Raw genomic sequence first — 18025 nt, 5'->3', positions numbered from 1 at the left:
TAAGAGAGTGATAAGTTTGTTAAAAGGAAAGGATACTGCCACAAGGGCATGGAGATCATCTTTAGCTGAATGGTTGATTGAAAGGGAGGAAACAAAGAAAAGAGAAGAGGCTGAAGCTGAAGAAAGAAGAAGAAGGCATAATGAAGAAATATACATGTTCATAAAAAGATCAGAAGAGTTGAAAGCAAAAGGAATGAGCATAATTTCTAAAGATGGGAGATTTCTAAACATCAGAGCTGGTGGATTCTCAAGATTCTGCCTAGAGGTTCTGGACAATGGCTATCCTAAGGCAGCAAGACAAAAACTTGTAGAAGCTCTGAGTGGAACACTTATCATAGAAGAACTTGAAATTCTTGACCATTTAAAGGATAAAATTAGAGAAGAAGCAGATGTAAAAACTGTCTTTACCTGAGTCTTGTAATCATTGGACCTTGTGAATCTTAGGTTGTACAAGTTGTAATTCTATCAAGCTCTATGTATGAATTTCATCTTCCATCATTTTAAACTTGGGGTTAGTCTTGTTAACATGCATGAATTTATGTTAAGCAATCTTCTCACAAATTGGGGGAAATTGTTGTAAAAGATATGCCTGTACTTTAACAAGACTAAGACATTTTATCAACCCTAAGTAATTTGTATTGTTATCTTAATTTGTATTTTGTACTTGTAACACTTAAAGTCTGTAAAAATGCAAAGGAGCAGACTGGAACCTTTTTCCTGAAAAAGTATCAAGCCTAAGGATTCTATTTGGAAGAAGATCAAAAAGATCATGCCTCAGAAGAATTTTGAAGAAGTTTGGAGTTGAATAAATCTGTTTGGAGAAAAATACTCTAAGTCAAGATCTCTATAAGTCACATATTTAATGTTATAGAGAAGTCATTCGAGAACTCCAGAATGGCTTATCGAGGAGTCTAGAAAGCTACTAGAGAACTCAGAAAGATATCGACAAGCCAAATTGAAGACATGAAGATTGGAGATATCGATAAGTCATTTCTTCACTAGAGAACTCAGAGTTATCGACAAGTCTACATTCATTAGAGAACTCTGAGTTATCGATAATTCAAAATTCACTTAAGAACTCAGAGATATCGACAAGTTAGAATTCACTAGAGGACTCTGAGATTTCAATAAGTTAATTTGACTAGAGAACTCTGAGATATCGACAAGTCAAGAAGCCACTAGAGAACTAGGAGTTATCGAGAAGTCAAAATGAAGTAGTGGAGACTAGAGATCTAGACAAGCCTAAAATCTCTTATAGAGATCTCGATAAGCCAATATACTTATCGAGATGTCAAGTGTTCTGTAGACCTAAACTGGAGATCTTGAGGTACAATCTCAAAGTACAAAAATGTAGATCAGTTCAATATCCAAGATAAACAATCAATAAACAATCCAACAGCTGGATTGACAAGTCTACAAAAAGCAGCTTGAAGAATGTGCAAGATCAATGACAAAGATTAACTGACAGAGGAAGATCAAAGTGAACACCGGATGCTAAAGATATGCTAAGCTAGAAATGGAGATCTACTTTTCTATAAATAGAAATGACAAGTGATAGTTTAGAAAAGCTAATAGCATGTCTTACACATTGTGTAACCCAGCACTTAACTAAGTTATAAAGTTAACACTAGTCCTTTAGTCAGTTGTAATAATTTAGATCAAATTTCTTGTAACACTCTCAAGAAGAAACTAAGCTCTTTAACATCAAAGAGCCTATAAATTTTGTAGGAAAACATTCTTAATTTTAATATAAAATTAAGTGAGTTTTGAAGATCTGTGTTCTTTATTTTCTGCAAGCTTAAATTCCTCCAGTAACACATTTATACAAGATTAAATTTACTTTGTTCAACCATGCTAAAAACATTCTAGAAAAGCCTAAAAACAGTAAAACACATTCACCCCCGTGTGTTATTCATTTCCTAACATTTTTGGCGCCGCTACCGGGGACACGGTGTTAACTTTTAGTTTATAAGTTTGTCATCAGTGATCGTTAAAGTTCATTGACTCGGATATTGTTACTTACCTACTCTTTTCCTTGTCGTGTTTTAGGTACTCTAGTGAGCGTGTATGCATACGCGTTCGCGGGCTCGTAAGAGAAATCTGGATCAAACCAAGGAAGAAGCTGTAGTGATTCGAAGGGAAGTTTTTGAGGATGAAGAAAAAGTAGAAGAAGAAGAGAAAGTCGAGGAACCAGCTTTAGTAGTGATGGGAGATCAAGCAGAAAATCCTAAGGCTCTGATGGACTATTCTCAGCCTAAGATCAATGATATTCAGTCGAGCATCATCAGACCAGACATTCGGCTAACACTTTTGAGATCAAGTCGAGCATGATTCAAATGATACATAACTCAGTTCAGTTTGGGGGGTTCTCCTACAGAAGATCCCAACATGCACATCAGGGATTTCATTGAGATCTGCGACACTTTTAAGTTCAATGGGGTGACTAAAGATGCTATCAAGCTGCGACTCTTCCCATTCTCTCTAGGGGATAAAGCAAAGTGCTGGTTACATTCTCTACCACCAGGCCCTATCATCAAATGGGAGGATCTTGCTCAAAAGTTTCTCACTAAATTCTTTTCCATGGCAAAGACTGCTGCAATCAGGAATGCTTTTACTCAGTTTGCTCAGCAAACTGGAGAATCTCTGTGTGAGGCTTGGGATCGATATAAGGAAATGCTGAGGAAGTACCCACACCATGGCATGCCTGATTGGATGATTATAAACTGTTTCTATAATGGTTTAGGTGCTCAGTCTAGACCTATGCTCGATGCAGCATCTAGTGGAGCCTTATGGGCCAAAAGCTATAATAAAGCTTATGAGTTGATTGAGCTCATGCCAGCTAATGAATACCAGAATCCTACACATAGAATGTTGCAAGGCAAGGTCGCAGAAATTTTGAAAGTTGATACAACTACTGCTATAGCTGTTTAACTTCTAACTTTGACGATGAAAGTGGACTCTTTGGCTAATTATGGAGTTAATCAAATCACTAGTATTTGTGAGCTTTGTGCGGGGGCACATGAAACTGAGTAGTGTGCTATTTCTAGCGAATCAGCTCAATTTGTGAGCAACTTTCAGAGATCACAAAAACAAGCTCCATCCACTTATCATCCATATAACCGTAATCATCCTAACTTCAGCTGTAGTAACAATCAGAATGCGGTGCAACAATCTTATCATCCATACACAGCAAAACAGTATAACCCTCCTGGTTTTCAGCAACCGCAATTTGCCCCTAGGAAACAACTTCAACTTCAGCAGTTACCGCAAGCTAATGAAAAATCTGAATTGGAGGAGTTGAGGCTCATGTGCAAGAGCCAAGCCGTGTCTGTCAAGACCTTGAAGAATCAGATTGGGCAAATTGCTAATGCATTACTGAATCATCAACCTGGCACGCTTCCGAGCGATATCGAAGTGCCAGGCAAGAAGGAAGCTAAGGAGCATGTTAAGGCAATTACATTGAGGTCTGGTAAGGTTGCAAATCCTGAAAAAGCTAAGACTCTAGAATCTGAAGTTGAGGCTGAAGAAGAAGAAGTGCAGAAGGAAGCAGAAGTGGAACCATGGAAGACTATTATTGAGCACACTCCTCCTGAGGGTAATACAGGGGATAAACATATCTATCCTCACCTTCTTTTCCTAAGAGGCTGCAGAAGAAAAGGCTGGATAAGCAGTTTGAGAAGTTTCTGGAGGTGTTCAAGAAACTTCACATCAACATACCTTTCGCTGAAGCTCTTGAGCAAATGCCTAGTTACGCGAAGTTCATGAAAGATATTCTCTCTAGGAAGGTGAAGCTTGATGACTTAGAGACCGTTGCTCTCACGGAAGAATGCAGTATTGTGCTGCAACAGATCCTGGAAGCTTAAAGATCCTGTAAGCTTCACTATTCCTTGCACCATTGGAAATGTGTCATTTGACAAGTGTCTATGTGACTTAGGAGCTAGCATCAATCTGATGCCTTTGTCAATCTTCAAAAAGTTGGACTTGCCTGATCCAAAGCCTACTTATATGACTTTGCAGTTGGCCGATCATTCTATTACATATCCACGAGGTATTGTGGAGGATGTCTTGGTCAAGGTGGATAAACTCATCTTCCCTGTTAATTTTGTAATTCTTAATTTCGAGGAGGATAAGAAGATTCCCATAATCTTGGGAAGACCTTTCTTGGATACTGGCTAAACCTTGATAGATGTGCAGAAAGGTGAGCTCACCATGCGAGTGATGGATCAGGATGTAACTTTTAATGTGTTCAATACCATAAAGTTCCCTACGTAAAATGAGGAGTGCTTAAAAGTGGAGTTGGTTGATTCTGTGGTTACTTCAGAACTTGATCAATTGCTAAGGTCTGATGCCTTAGAGAGGGCCTTGTTGGGGAATTCCGATAGTGAAGATGATGAAGGGGATGAGCAGTTGCAATTTCTGAATACTTCTCCCTGGAAGAGGAAGATTGATATGCCTTTTGAATCTCTGGGGATGAAGGAGTTGAAAAAAGCTTCTAAGCGCCTCAAGCCATCTGTTATGCCTGCTTTCGGTCATGGGCCCTAAACAGGTCCCCAGGGGTGCATTGAATAGCTGGACTCTCATATATGGGCTAGAATCATGGATTAATATGACTTGGGCCAGCATATGTGAGCTGGGCTCATGACATGCGAGCTGGGCTCATGACATGCGAGCTGGGCTCACACTTGCCATTAGGTGACTTCACGCGAGATGGGCTTAGATAACGGTACTCGAGCTGGGCTCGGTTGCCCATACGCGGGATGGGCCCCTGAGCGTGCATCTTATGAAATTAAAGGGAACATTGTATATATTGATTGAAAAGGAAGGCGGTGCGGGCCGAGGCCGCCAGGCCAGCCCGCATTAGAGGACTTTGTGTTCGATATGGAAAGTGGCTCATAGATGACTGAGTTGCTCATAGATTTCAGGGCCGATACGGGTTATTCCTATAATTACGGGAAGAAATGCGGAGATGCCGCGAGATTGTAGGAATCGTGTAGAGCCGGTCGAGATTTACGTGACTAAATTGGCTGAAGGTCTGACTCTATCATGGGTTTGGGCTGCATGGGCTGAAGAGTCCTAACCCTAGCCTATGTGACTTGCTCCCCAAGAACTACGTGAGACTTGATCCCTATAAATAGGGTATGTAGGCACTTGTATGAGACATGAGTCGACACTTGATAGAGAATAACAAACCCTATTCTTTCTTAAGGAGTCAACATACAAGCTCAGCCACCACCATACATAACCTTCCTCCGCCCTCAAACACCGTCCTTGATCCTTATTTCGCTCATCAACCTCCGCAACACTGTTATTTGAAATTCTCCCTATAAGAATTGGCGCTAGAAGGAGGGGGATCTCACTTTCATCTTAGGGAGAAAAGATGACCAAAGAAAGCAAATAAACGGCGACACCCGGAAGCGGGGGCAAGAAAAAGGACCATAATGAGGTCGAGCACACGCCCCCAGAGAAACAGGCACCACCTCCACCAATTATAACCATGGATGGGTTGGCGGTCATGACGTATCTTGAAGGGCTGGCCGATCAGATGAATCAGATCAATGCCCGGATGTCAAGGGTAGAGAGAAGCTCGGTCCAGAACGCCAAGCGTAAGGCGCGCCGCCTCAACGTCTCTCAGCGTAGCTGGAAGGGCAAAGGTCCTCAAAAGAGGCCGATCCATGATTTTTATGACGTGGAAACTGAGACCAAGCGGAAGAAAGAAACATCGTGTGAAAAGGAAGATATACCCCAAGGTCATGGTGAGCGGGGCAGCCAGATCTCTACGAGATCGGGGTAGAAGCCAACTTCCTCTGAGATAAGGTCGACTAGTGTGCTAGAACGAGTGGGTAAAAAGCTAAGCGAACACGACCTCAGGCTTAAGTTAGAGAATTACAAAAAAAAGAGAAGAAAAGGAGCCCGTAGATCAGAGAGGCTCAAAAAGAGAGCGCGAGGTGACCCCTCCGGAAAGACGTCAACACACCTCGCCCAGGAGGGGGGAGCGACGCAGGCGCAGAGACAATTGTGAAGGGGAGCCGCAGGTGCGAGCCGGAGGAGGGGGCGCTGCGAGCGACCTCAAAGCACACACCATTCAGGTGCCGGAGATGACCCGCTGCCGACTCTTCGCGGCATCGCTTAGAGGTAGTGCCCAACAATGGTTCTCCAAATTGGGATCGGCTAGCATAAGGATGTGGCGGCAATTGGAGGACTTGTTCATCAGACAATTTCAGTCCACCCTCCACTACTCACCTCCTGTGGCCACGTTAGCCAACATCAAGCAAAGGAAGGGGGAGCCCCTGGAAGAATACTTTCATTGGTTTAACGCCGAAGTCCCCAAGGTGAGGGGAGCCAGTGAGGAGACTATCAAGAATTTCTTGATAGCAGGGTTGAAAGAAGGGTCGAAATTCTGGAAGAGCCTCCAAGAGAGTGAGCCGAGAACCTTGGCCGAGTTCTATGAGCAAGCTGAACCCTTTAAGAGGGTAGAAAAGTCGATGAGAGAGCTGAAAATTAGCGAGAATTATTGAGATAAAAGAGACCGGTCTTCAAGCCCTGATGAAAGGAGAAAGACGTATCAGCGTAGCTCAAGCCCCAAAAAGTCTGCCCGAGGTAAAGAGATAAACAATGATTCGGGGAGACCTTATACAAGCAAATGGCAGACACATACCCCTCTGGTAGCCTCTACCGACCACATATATGCTACCTATGCTGGGAAGGGGGTATTCAGGAAGGCAACCCCTCTCACAGAGTATAACAAGAGGGACACTTCGAAGTATTGCGCATACCATGAGGCCACGGGGCACGATACAACTGATTACATACAATTGAAGGATGAAATTAAGATGCTGATAAGGCAAGGGAAGCTGACAGAGTGGGTTGTCAAGGAGGTTCGAAGGCACATGACTGATTATCATACCGTCCCTCCTCTACCCCTAGAAGATAAAGAGAGGGTACCTTGGGCCGGAAGAATCCATATTATTCTAGGCGGGTCTCATATCGGTGGAGACAGCTGGAAGGCGATAGACAGGTATGCCCGGGAAGCAAAGGATAAGCCCCTCACCAACGTCAATCATTTGAGCCAAAGGCCACTAGAGCTCTTTGAAAGGGAGGCTGATGACATCGTGTTTAGGGATAACGATGCCAAATGGGTGCATTACCCTCATACAGATGCCCTGGTTATAAAAATGAAGATCGGGACGGTGAATGTTCACCGAGCAATGGTGGATACCGGGAGCTCGGCCGACGTTTTAAATTATGATGCCTACAAGAAGCTGGGATTGTTGGATAGAGAATTAACCTCGACAGGTGGACATGTGTACGGGTTCACGGGGAACTCGATTGGAGTGAAAGGGACAATTCGGCTCCCGGTAACCATAGGAGAAGAGCCCTATGTGACCACCCAGATCGCTATGTTCACGGTTGTGAATCAGCCTTGTGCCTACAATGTTATAGTGAGTAGACCCCTTATGAGGGCAATGAGGATGGTGACCTTGATCTATCCCATGACGGTAAAATTCCCAACCCCCACGGGGGTAGGTTTCTTGAAGAGCTGTCAATATGAATCGAGGGTCTGCTACAATCAGGCACTCAGGGCGGCTGAGTCAGAAAATGCATCAAAAGAGTCGATCCAACCGGGTGAGGACGATGTCCTCATGGAAGAGGCAGAGAGCAGGAAGAGAGTACGTCTTGAGGGACACGAGACTTGTAACTTGATTTCGATCGAAGAGTTTCCTGAGAACTATTTCGAGCACATGGGGATTCAGGTAGAACCACACCCAGGGGCCTTACTGATGGAAGCCTCTCAACCCATCATGTTGATACAAGAAGGGATTGTGGAAGAGGCAAGTGATGAAGAAGAGAGCCCAGAACAGATCACTGCAAGACTCAAGAAAGGGAAATGGGCACGCGAAAAAACGACAACAACTATGGATCTTCCCAATGGAATCACTCATACTGTCACTACAACCTCTGAATGCTCGATAAATCCGGCCGGAGTCTGTCAGCCCGAGCTCGAGGATATGGAGGGTTTGATAATCAAGGAAGTAGGAGAATCTAGGGAGGCTCGAGCAGACTTAGACCCGAGAATGCCCCCAATGGTTGAGAGGGCTAGGGCCGCAGAGGATACAATCCCGATCTTGGTAGACCCAAATGATCCCTCAAAGGTACTCATAATAGGCTCTAACTTAAGTCCAGACTTGAGGGAGGATCTAGCCCAATTCCTGAGGAGAAATTTGGATGTCTTTGCATGGTCACACTCTGATATGATAGGGATTGACCCGAATGTCATGTGCCATCGGCTCAACTTGGACCCAAAAAAGAAGGGGGTCAGACAGAAGAGACGGCCGATTAGTGGAGAGAGGGCAGAGGCCCTCAGAGAAGAAGTGGATAGACTAATGGAGGAAGGGCTTGTAAGGGAAGCCTTCTATCCCATATGGCTTGCCAACCCCGTGCTTGTCAAGAAGCCCAATGGCAAGTGGAGGACATGTATAGACTTCACCAACTTGAACAAAGCTTGCCCGAAGGATAGTTTTCCTCTGCCCCAAATCGACCAGCTGGTTGACTCTATAGCTGGGCATGCGTTACTTAGCTTCATGGATGCTTATTCGGGATATAATCAAATCCCAATGTACGGGCCAGATCAGGAGCACACTTTCTTTATCACTGATCGTGGCCTTTACTGTTACATCGGGATGCTTTTCGGGCTCCTTAATGCGGGGGCAACCTATTAGAGACTAGTGAATAAGATGTTCAAACATCAGTTGGGGAAGACTATGGAGGCCTATGTAGATGACATGCTTGTGAAGTCAAAAGAAGCAAGGGATCATGTTCGCCACCTATCAGTAATGTTCCAGATCCTAAGGGAGTACAAGATGAAGCTCAACCCCCAGAAATATGTGTTTGGGGTTGAATCGGGGAAATTTTTGGGGTTTATTGTCAACCATAGGGGCATTGAGACCAACCCCGCCAAGATACGAGCCCTACTCGAGATGAAATCCCCCCGACGGGTGAAGGACGTCCAAAGCTTAACGGGGCGGGTGGCTGCCTTAAACCGCCTCATCTCAAAGTCTTCCGACAAATGTCAAGAGTTCTTCAAGGCGATTAAAGGAGTGGGGAGGAATTTTGAGTGGACAGAAGAATGTGAGGAAGCCTTTTAGGACATAAAGAAGCATCTCAGCAGCCCTCCAATGTTGTCCAACCCAAAGGCAGGAGAAACTCTGGTCCTATAATTGGCCGTCTCTGACTTTGCAGTAAGTGCGGTATTAGTCCGAGAGGAGGATGGTATCCAGCTCCCGGTATATTATGTGAGTAAAAGGCTAGCCGACGTCGAGACTCGGTACACAAGCCTCGAAATGTTAGCATATGCTTTGATACTGGCCTCCCGAAAGCTCAGGCCCTATTTTTAGGCGCACAAGATAGAAGTGCAAACCTCCTACCCCCTCAGGCAAGTGATGCACAAACCAGAGTCTTCTGGTCGAATGTTAAAGTGGACGGTTGAGCTCGGCCAATTCGAGGTGGATTATAAGCCAAGAACCGCAATCAAAGGCCAAGCCCTGGCCGATTTTGTTCTAGAATTTCCTCCACATCAGGAAGTGGAGCCGGGAGCCCTTGATGTCATACCTAGCTCTGAAGAAGTTGGTCTGGAGAGCCAAAATAGTTCCTCATGATGGAGCCTATTTGAAGATGGGGCCTCTAATGGTGATGGAGCAGGAGCTGGAATTGAGCTAATCAGTCCAGAGGCGCACAATATCAGATGTACGACCCATCTGGTCTTTCATGCAACCAACAATGATGCTAAGTATGAGGCCCTGATCAACGGTCTCAAGCTAGCTTTGGAGATGAAGGTGGAGAATTTGAATGTGTTTAGTGACTCCATGATTATGGTCTATCAGATAAACGGGGGGTATAAAGCTAAGGGGCCGAGAACAGAGCTTTACCTGAAGTGTGCGTAGAGGATAATCGCGAGGTTCAACGAGGTGAGGCTGGAACTAAACCCTTGTAGGCAAAATGAAGGCGCAGATGAGCTAGCTAAGCTCGGCTCATGCCGTGAGACCACTTTGCTAGGGGTCATGCCCTTTGACATACATAGGTAGCCTAGTATGCCCGAAAACGAGGTGGGCATCCTCAGTAATGACCTCGGCCCCACATGAATGACACCTATCCTACCATACATAAAAGGTGGTTCACTCCCGGATGAAAAGAATGAGGTAAAAAGGATAAAATATAAAACAACCCGCTATGTGATATACGATGGGGTCTTATATAGAATAGGGTTCAGCGTTCCCCTCCTCAAGTGCATAGATGGGGATGAGTGCAATTATATTCTAAGGGAAGTACGCGAGGGCATTTGTGGCAATCACTTGGGGGGTAGCTCTATAGCTCAGAAAATCCTCCGTCAAGGCTACTACTGGCCAACGCTGAAAAAAGACGCATTCGAATTCTCCCGAGCTTGTGATAAGTGTCAATGATATGCAATTATTACAACAGCTCCGTGGCCTCTCTCACATCCCTCATGAGCCCTTGGCCCTTCTCTATGTGGGGAATTGATCTGATTGGGGAACTCCCGAAGGCCAGGGGATCTGTCAAGTATGAGGTGGTTGCGGTAGACTACTTCACTAAGTGGGCAGAGGCCGAGCCCCTTGCCACTATCACAACAAAAAAGCTCAGGGAGTTTGTACACAGGGCTATTGCGTGTCTCTATGGCATCCCTTACAAGTTGATATCTGACAATGGGAAACAATTTGATAGTAAGGAAATGCGAGAATTTTGTGAGCAGCTGGATATTCTGAAGAGCTTTAGCGCAGTCTGCCACCCCAGAGTAACTGGAAGACGGAGGTTGTTAATAATATCATCAAGCATGCCTTGAAGGCAAATATTGAAGAGAAGAAAGGAACATGTCCAGAAGAGCTCGCCCAGGTCCTATGGTCTTACAACACGTCACCCCGAACTACAACTGGAGAGACCCCTTTCTCTCTGGTGTATGGGTGTGAAGCTATGGTGCCCGTTGAAGTGGGTGCATGATCTTTTCGGAGGGACAACTATGATTTAGAGGCAAATGAGGTCAATCATCGACTCTATTTGGACATGATCGAAGAAACTCGGGAAGATGCTCAGATCAGGGTAGCAGCATATCAGCAGAGGACAGCTAGGCACTACAACAGTAAGGTTAAAGCCCGAACTTTCAAGGTGGGAGATTGGGTTCTGCGCCAGGTCATGCCTAACACCAAGGTGGTAAGTCACGGAGTCTTTGGAGCGAATTGGGAAGGCCCTTACAAGATAAAGTCGGTGCTCTGGGAGGTCACCTACCACCTCAATGATATGCCAGACAAGTTGATCCCGAGGGCCTGGAACGCGGAGCACCTCCGTAAATATTATCAGTAATATTATTCTTTTCAGACTTAGTACTATCTTACAATACTCCTAAGTCTCGGGGGGTAGTGCCATATATGTGCCTCTCTGAGATCACAAATATGTACTCCTTTCACCTTCCATTATCTATGAATGAACGATTGATATCTACTTAGTGTACTTGATATTTTAACTTCTGTTAGTAGATTAAATACCCAGCAGGAGAGCCCATCCTTGGGAACCTATGCGAGGACAGAACAACTATTTTATTAATATGATAAAATCATAAGTCAAGCCGGGCCCCAGCCCGCTTGATAACAAATATGAGAAACGAGCTGGGCCACGACCCACTTTGAAAGATACGAGCACAAAACAGATGAAAGATAAAGATAAAAGAAGTATAGGCCCACGATGCGAGCCCATACCCTAGCCCGCGGGACCATAAGTGACCTAGGGAGCCCAGCCCTCCATTAAGCATGGCCAGGGTCGCGTTACGCGAAGAAAGGATACTTGAACAGGTGGCGAGCCTGTGTGCCCGGCTCGAACGCGTGCAAAACTTGTGAGTTAGTAATAAGGCGAGCCTGTTCCACTTAGCATTCTTTGTTAATTTTTTTTGATTGAACAAATGACGCGAGCTGGTTAATTGGGCTCACTGTGAAGATGTAGCACCCGCCATACGCGGCCAGGGCAACAATAGCTTTTGGTCAGTAGGGGCATGATAAGATTACACAAAAGTAAAGAAGCTTGCTAGCACAACAAAGATGAACGTGGGCATAAAAGACTTAGAAATTATATAAACAGAAGGAAAATAAGTTACGCCCCAAGGCAGAATATTTTAAATACAAACGCGAGGCAAGAAGGGTGCCCGCCTACCCAGTCAAAAGTCTAGTTCTAAAAAAAATTACACTAAGGCTTATCAGCCTCTACCTCCCTACATATTTCATCATCGGCGACCCGGGCCTGCTCGGACGCGAGCCGAGCCTCCTCAGCAATTTGGGCATCCCTTTCCATCTCCAGCTTCAGCTTCTCAGCGTGCCTAGCTGTGCTCGCACCCAGAGCTGCCCAATCAAAATCAGGAACCTTCTTCATAAAGATTTTCATGAAATTTCTGGTCCCCAAGTTCCTAGCATCAGCGAGGGCGGCCTCCCGGCCCGCGGTCAGGGAAGAAACGGACCCCTCCAGCTCGAGCACCCTCTCATCGAGGCTATCTTCCTCCTTCTTCCACGCATCCGTGGCCAGGTCATGGGTCTTCCTCTGCTCCCTTAAAGCCTTCTCGTGAGCAGCATTCAGGTCGAGCATCTTCTGGTTATAATTGTTCGCCAGCGTAACTTTCTCCTGCCCGTGCTCAGCGACCTTGCTCTGAAGAGATTTGACTTTAGACTCGAGCTTTGTGTTGGTCTGGCTGAGGACTCGCATCTCTCGAGCCTTAGATAGCTGACGATAGTATACTTCGGCCGCGACTCGTGACAGTGCGTCCTGGTTGACCTCGAGAGCAGAGGAGGACCAATCCTTTACATCCCGCTCGCTGATGTGACCTTGAGCGAGCCGACCTAATGTGGTTGCAACCATATTGGAAGAAGAAGAGGTGGGAAGAGGGGCATCAGATAGAGCAACCTTCTTTGGCTCAGGTTCGCCAGTTTTCCCCTCTTTGTGACCTCGATGCCTTTTAGCCGATGAGAAGGCCCTGAGCCTTTGAAATGCTCAGTGAGGGTCTTCATGCGAGCTGGAGGGGGGACTTGAGAGTGAGCCCATGTGGTCGCCGCAGCAGGCTGAACAGGGCCTGAAGCTGCGGCTTGCTCAGCCTCTTCCATGAAGGGGATAGGGTAGATGGCCATTTCTGAAAAAGAAAAAAATGAAGTGATAGATTAGTCACAGCGAGATGCAAGGGAAAGAAGTAATGCGATCAGATGAAAAATACGGAAAATTAGAGTGCAATGTGAAGTGAGATGCATGCAGGAAATATAAACACGCAAATATACAAGCTCGGGCATGCGTGCAGACAGGCCCGCACATGCGGGCCCGATATCCTTACCCTTTCTGGCTTTCTTCTTAGATTTCTTCTTTTGAGGAGTCAGCCTCACTCCTTCCTTCAAAAACCCACACGCGACCAGGTTCGAGGTCGTTATGAATTTTCGAATATCCCTGCCTGCCTTAGGAAGATCTAGAAGGCTGTCCGCATTTATTCTTTCTTGTCCCACAAGGACAGTGTGAGGCTGGGTGGCTGGAGATAAAGGAAAAACATTTCTTGTTAAAGGAAAGAATTATGGTAGAAAAGACGAGAGCGGCCAGGGAAGACTTACATGGATTGTAATAAAAATGAGTCTGGACTCGAGGCACCTCGTGGATATAGAAATAAGGGCTCTTCCACTTCCCTGAGTTGCTAGGCCCGTTGTGGATGAGGTTCTTTTTGTTGAAGCACGGCCAGACAGAAAAATAGATGTACCCGAAGTCATTGGGGGAATGCTTCAGGTTAAGAAAGTAGCCGAGCTGCCTCGCTGTGAGAGGAGGAAATCCACATTTGTTGTACATGATATATAATGCGAGGGTAGCCCGGTATCCATTCGGGTTGATCTGAAGGGGTGCGAGCTGGTAGTACTCGCAGACATCCTTGATGAAAGGATGGAGAGGAGAGGAGATTCCTAACCTTAGAAGGAAGGTTGATAAGACCATGCGAGGCACCCTGCCTCCATTCTACGGATGGCTAAATCTGTAACATCTCATGTGAGGCAGGGGTAAGACAATATTGCCCTCGAGCTGGAATTGTTCGATGTGCTCGGCCAGGAGTTTCTGCGTAAGCGAAGTGGGAAGATCACGACAAGCGAGCACCTTAACCTCCTCGTTTGCAGTTGAGCTCTCCTCCCCATCAGGAATAATCTACCTCTTAAAAATAATTTCATCCTCAAGCTCGGGCTGGGCAGGAGGCACATAAGGCTCAGGAGAGGCTGCGGGGATGTAGTTATAGTTATAAATGTTGTATTGACTTGTAACATCTGCCACATCCTCACCCTGAGGAGAGTCATAGGACCAATGCGAGTCGTCCTCTTCACCCTCGAGCCCCAAGATGGGATATTCAGTAGCTACGGGCTCCTTTCCTTTCTTCTTGGTGTCATAGTATGCACTCCCCAAGTCGTTGTCAGTAGATTCTGAGTCAAGATGAATGGGGTCGAGGTTGTTAGCTGCAGCTTGCTTCAGGCGGGCTGCCCTCTCCTCAGCCATATCTCTTAAAATCTCCTCGGCTCGCTCTTTATCCAAGGGAGCAGGCTTGCGGTTTAGCAGCTCTTCTACCCCAATAGAGGATGTAATATGAGAGGGGTCCATAGGCCTATCTCTCCAATCATATATATTCTTCTCCCTAGTGAAATCCTCAGGGTTAGGGTCGAGGTGAATATCAAACGAGCCGGATCCAGCTGCTCGCATCGAGTTCTCAACTCTAGCAATGTTCAAAGCCCCTTGAGGGGTGATAGCTGCGCCGGGAGAGATGGGTTGGCTAAGCCGACCAGAAAGAGAAGTCAGCTCGCCGGGCTCGAGGAAGAGCGAGACGATCCATAGGAGCGGGCTGAAGACGCACTCGACATCTGTAAAAGATGGTGAAAATTAGTGTGTGGCCCTAAAAAGAAAACAAAAACAAGTATGGGGGCGCGCCTAAGTGTTCTCACATCTCACACGAAATCGCACCTAGGTATCTAATTGGCGGGCTCGCATCGCATGTCGTGATTGTGTGTGGGATTGCCTCGAGTTATAAAAAAGTGTGAGAGCTCGCATCGCATGCTGTGAGTGTGTGGGATCGCATCAAACAAGTGGTGTGTGCTCGAATTAAAGTACTAAGTATGAATTTAAATGGGCTCGAATCGGAGAATACCTGTTGGAGAAGTGTATGAAGATCCCGATGAATCTGTGCCGGGAGAATATCTCCGCCGGTAGATGGTCCTTGTGGAGATTATGATCTTTGCCGTGGTAGATCCTTGAGCAAAATTAGCAGCGATTCGAGAAGTGTTCTTGGAAATGTGAGAAATGAATTGAAATCTCACATATTTATAGGGGATATGAGAGAGAAAGGGGAAGCGACACATGTCACCATCTCAGATGACGACACAGATCCCCACGCCAGCTGTCCTACGGCTGTTAAAATAAATGCTAAATAAAAGGCATGCGAGGCGAGGCACGCGAAGTGGCTTGGTGCGGCCTGGTGGGCTTGCACCTGTGAGGTCATAAAAAGATAATGTTGGAAAAAATTCCTAGCCTCAAGATGCGACCAGGAATTTTGGGGGGTAGTTATTATGCCCGCTTTCGATCATGGGCCCTAAACAGGTCCCCATTGGTGCATTGAATAGCTGGACTCTCATATGTGGGCTAGAATCATGGATTAATATGATTTGGGCCAGCATATGCGAGCTGGGCTCATGACATGCGAGCTGGGCTCATGACATGCGAGCTGGGCTCACACTTGCCATTAGGTGACTTCACGCGAGATGGGCTCAGATAACGGTACTCGAGCTGGGCTCGGTTGCCCACACGTGGGATGGCCCCTGAGTGTGCATCTTATGAAATCAAAGGGAACATTGTATTTATTGATTGAAAAGGAAGGCGGTGCGGGCCGAGGCCGCCAGGCCGACCCGCATTAGAGGATTTTGTGTTCGATATGGAAAGTGGCTCATAGATGGCTGAGTTGCTCGTAGATTTCGGGGCCGACACGGGTTATTCCTACAATTACAGGAATAAATGCGGAGATGCTACGAGATTATAGGAAGCGTGTGGAGCCGTTCGAGATTTACGTGACTAAATTGGCTGAAGGCCTGACTCTATCATTGGTTTGGGCTGCACGGGCTGAAGAGTCCTAACCCTAGCCTATGTGACTTGCTCCCCAAGAACTACGTGAAGCTTGATCCCTATAAATAGGGTACGTAGGCACTTGTATGAGACATGAGTCGACACTTGATAGAGAATAACAAACCCTATTCTTCTTAAGGAGTCAATATACAAGTTCAACCACCACCATACATAACCTTCCTCCACCCTCAAATACCATCCTTGATCCTTGTTCCGCTCATCAACCTTCACAACACTGTCATATGAAATTCTCCCTATAACACCATTTATTGAGGAAGCCCCTACTCTTGAGATTAAGCCTTTACCTGAACATTTGAGGTATGTGATTTTAATTGATGCATCTACTCTGCCTATTATTATTGCATCTGACCTTTCAGGTAGCGACGAGGAGAAGCTTTTGAGAATTTTAGAGAATTTAAATCGGCAATTGGTTGGACTATTGCAGATATCAAGGGAATCAGCCCTTCTTATTATATGCACAAAATTCTGTTAGAGGAAGGTAGCAAGCCTACTGTTGAGAAACAAAGAAGGTTAAACCCTATCATGAAGGAAGTCATGAAGAAGGAAATTCTTAAGTGGCTGGATACAGGGATCATCTATCCCATTTCTGACAGTTCTTGGGTGAGTCCGGTTCAGTGTGTACCAAAGAAATAAGGTATCACAGTCGTTGCTAATGAGAAGAATGAGCTCATTCCTACTCGAACAGTCACGGGGTGGAGAGTTTGCATGGATTATAGGAAATTGAACAAGGCCAGGGGATCTGTCAAGTATGAGTTGGTTGCGGTAGACTACTTCACTAAGTGGGCAGAGGCCGAGCCCCTTGCCACTATCACAACAAAAAAGCTCAGGGAGTTTGTACACAGGGCTATTGCGTGTCTCTATTGCATCCCTTACAAGTTGATATCTGACAATGGGAAACAATTTGATAGTAAGGAAATGCGAGAATTTTGTGAGCAGCTGGATATTCTGAAGAGCTTTAGCGCAGTCTGCCACCCCAGAGTAACTGGAAGACGGAGGTTGTTAATATTATCATCAAGCATGCCTTGAAGACAAAGATTGAAGAGAAGAAAGGAACATGTCCAGAAGAGCTCGCCCAGGTCCTATGGTCTTACAACACGTCACCCCGAACTACAACTGGAGAGACCCCTTTCTCTCTGGTGTATGGGTGTGAAGCTATAGTGCCCGTTGAAGTGGGTGCATGATCTTTTCGGAGGGACAACTATGATTCAGAGGCAAATGAGGTCAATCATCGACTCTATTTGGACATGATCGAAGAAACTCGGGAAGATGCTCAGATCAGGGTAGCAGCATATCAGCAGAGGACAGCTAGGCACTACAACAGTAAGGTTAAAGCCCGAACTTTCAAGGTGGGAGATTGGGTTCTGCGCCAGGTCATGCCAAACACCAAGGTGGTGAGTCACGGAGTCTTTGGAGCGAATTGGGAAGGCCCTTACAAGATAAAGTCGGTGCTCTGGGAGGTCACCTACCACCTCAATGATATGCCAGACAAGTTGATCCCGAGGGCCTGGAACGCGGAGCACCTCCGCAAATATTATCAGTAATATTATTCTTTTCAGACTTAGTACTATCTTACAATACTCCTAAGTCTCGGGGGGTAGTGCCATATATGTGCCTCTCTGAGATCACAAATATGTACTCCTTTCACCTTCCATTATCTATGAATGAACGATTGATATCTACTTAGTGTACTTGATATTTTAACTTCTGTTAGTAGATTAAATACCTAGCAGGAGAGCCCATCCTTGGGAACCTATGCGAGGACAGAACAACTATTTTATTAATATGATAAAATCATAAGTCAAGCCGGGCCCCAGCCCGCTTGATAACAAATATGAGAAACGAG

The 18025-nt window shown here is 45.8% G+C and overlaps 1 protein-coding gene and 1 non-coding gene across 2 annotated transcripts; one reads left to right on the top strand and one right to left on the bottom strand.

Moving 5' to 3' along the window:
* Positions 1-2595: 2595 nt before the first annotated feature.
* Positions 2596-2702, bottom strand: LOC141722868 (small nucleolar RNA R71). The gene has a single exon (XR_012575867.1). It is a non-coding gene; the product is annotated as a small nucleolar RNA R71 (small nucleolar RNA).
* Positions 2703-16887: 14185 nt separating this feature from the next.
* Positions 16888-17723, top strand: LOC141719638 (uncharacterized). The gene is made up of 2 exons (XM_074522013.1): positions 16888-17177; positions 17375-17723. The coding sequence occupies exons 1-2, from the start codon at positions 16888-16890 to the stop codon at positions 17721-17723; spliced, it is 639 nt and encodes a 212-aa protein (XP_074378114.1).
* The last annotated feature ends 302 nt before the right edge of the window (positions 17724-18025 follow it).

This window comes from Apium graveolens, chromosome 4 (assembly GCF_009905375.1).
Source record: "Apium graveolens cultivar Ventura chromosome 4, ASM990537v1, whole genome shotgun sequence".
Classification (NCBI taxonomy): Eukaryota; Viridiplantae; Streptophyta; class Magnoliopsida; order Apiales; family Apiaceae; genus Apium; species Apium graveolens.
The sequence above is the reverse complement of the archived record's forward strand: the minus strand, read 5'-3'. Positions and strand labels throughout refer to the sequence as shown.

Excerpts from the sequence above, each read along its gene's own strand:
- LOC141719638 (XM_074522013.1), top strand. The coding sequence starts at position 16,888 with ATGGATTATAGGAAATTGAACAAGGCCAGGGGATCTGTCAAGTATGAG. Across the intron at positions 17,178-17,374 it reads AGAGTAACTGGAAGACGGAG|GGACAACTATGATTCAGAGG; the intron begins GTTGTTAATATT and ends ATCTTTTCGGAG.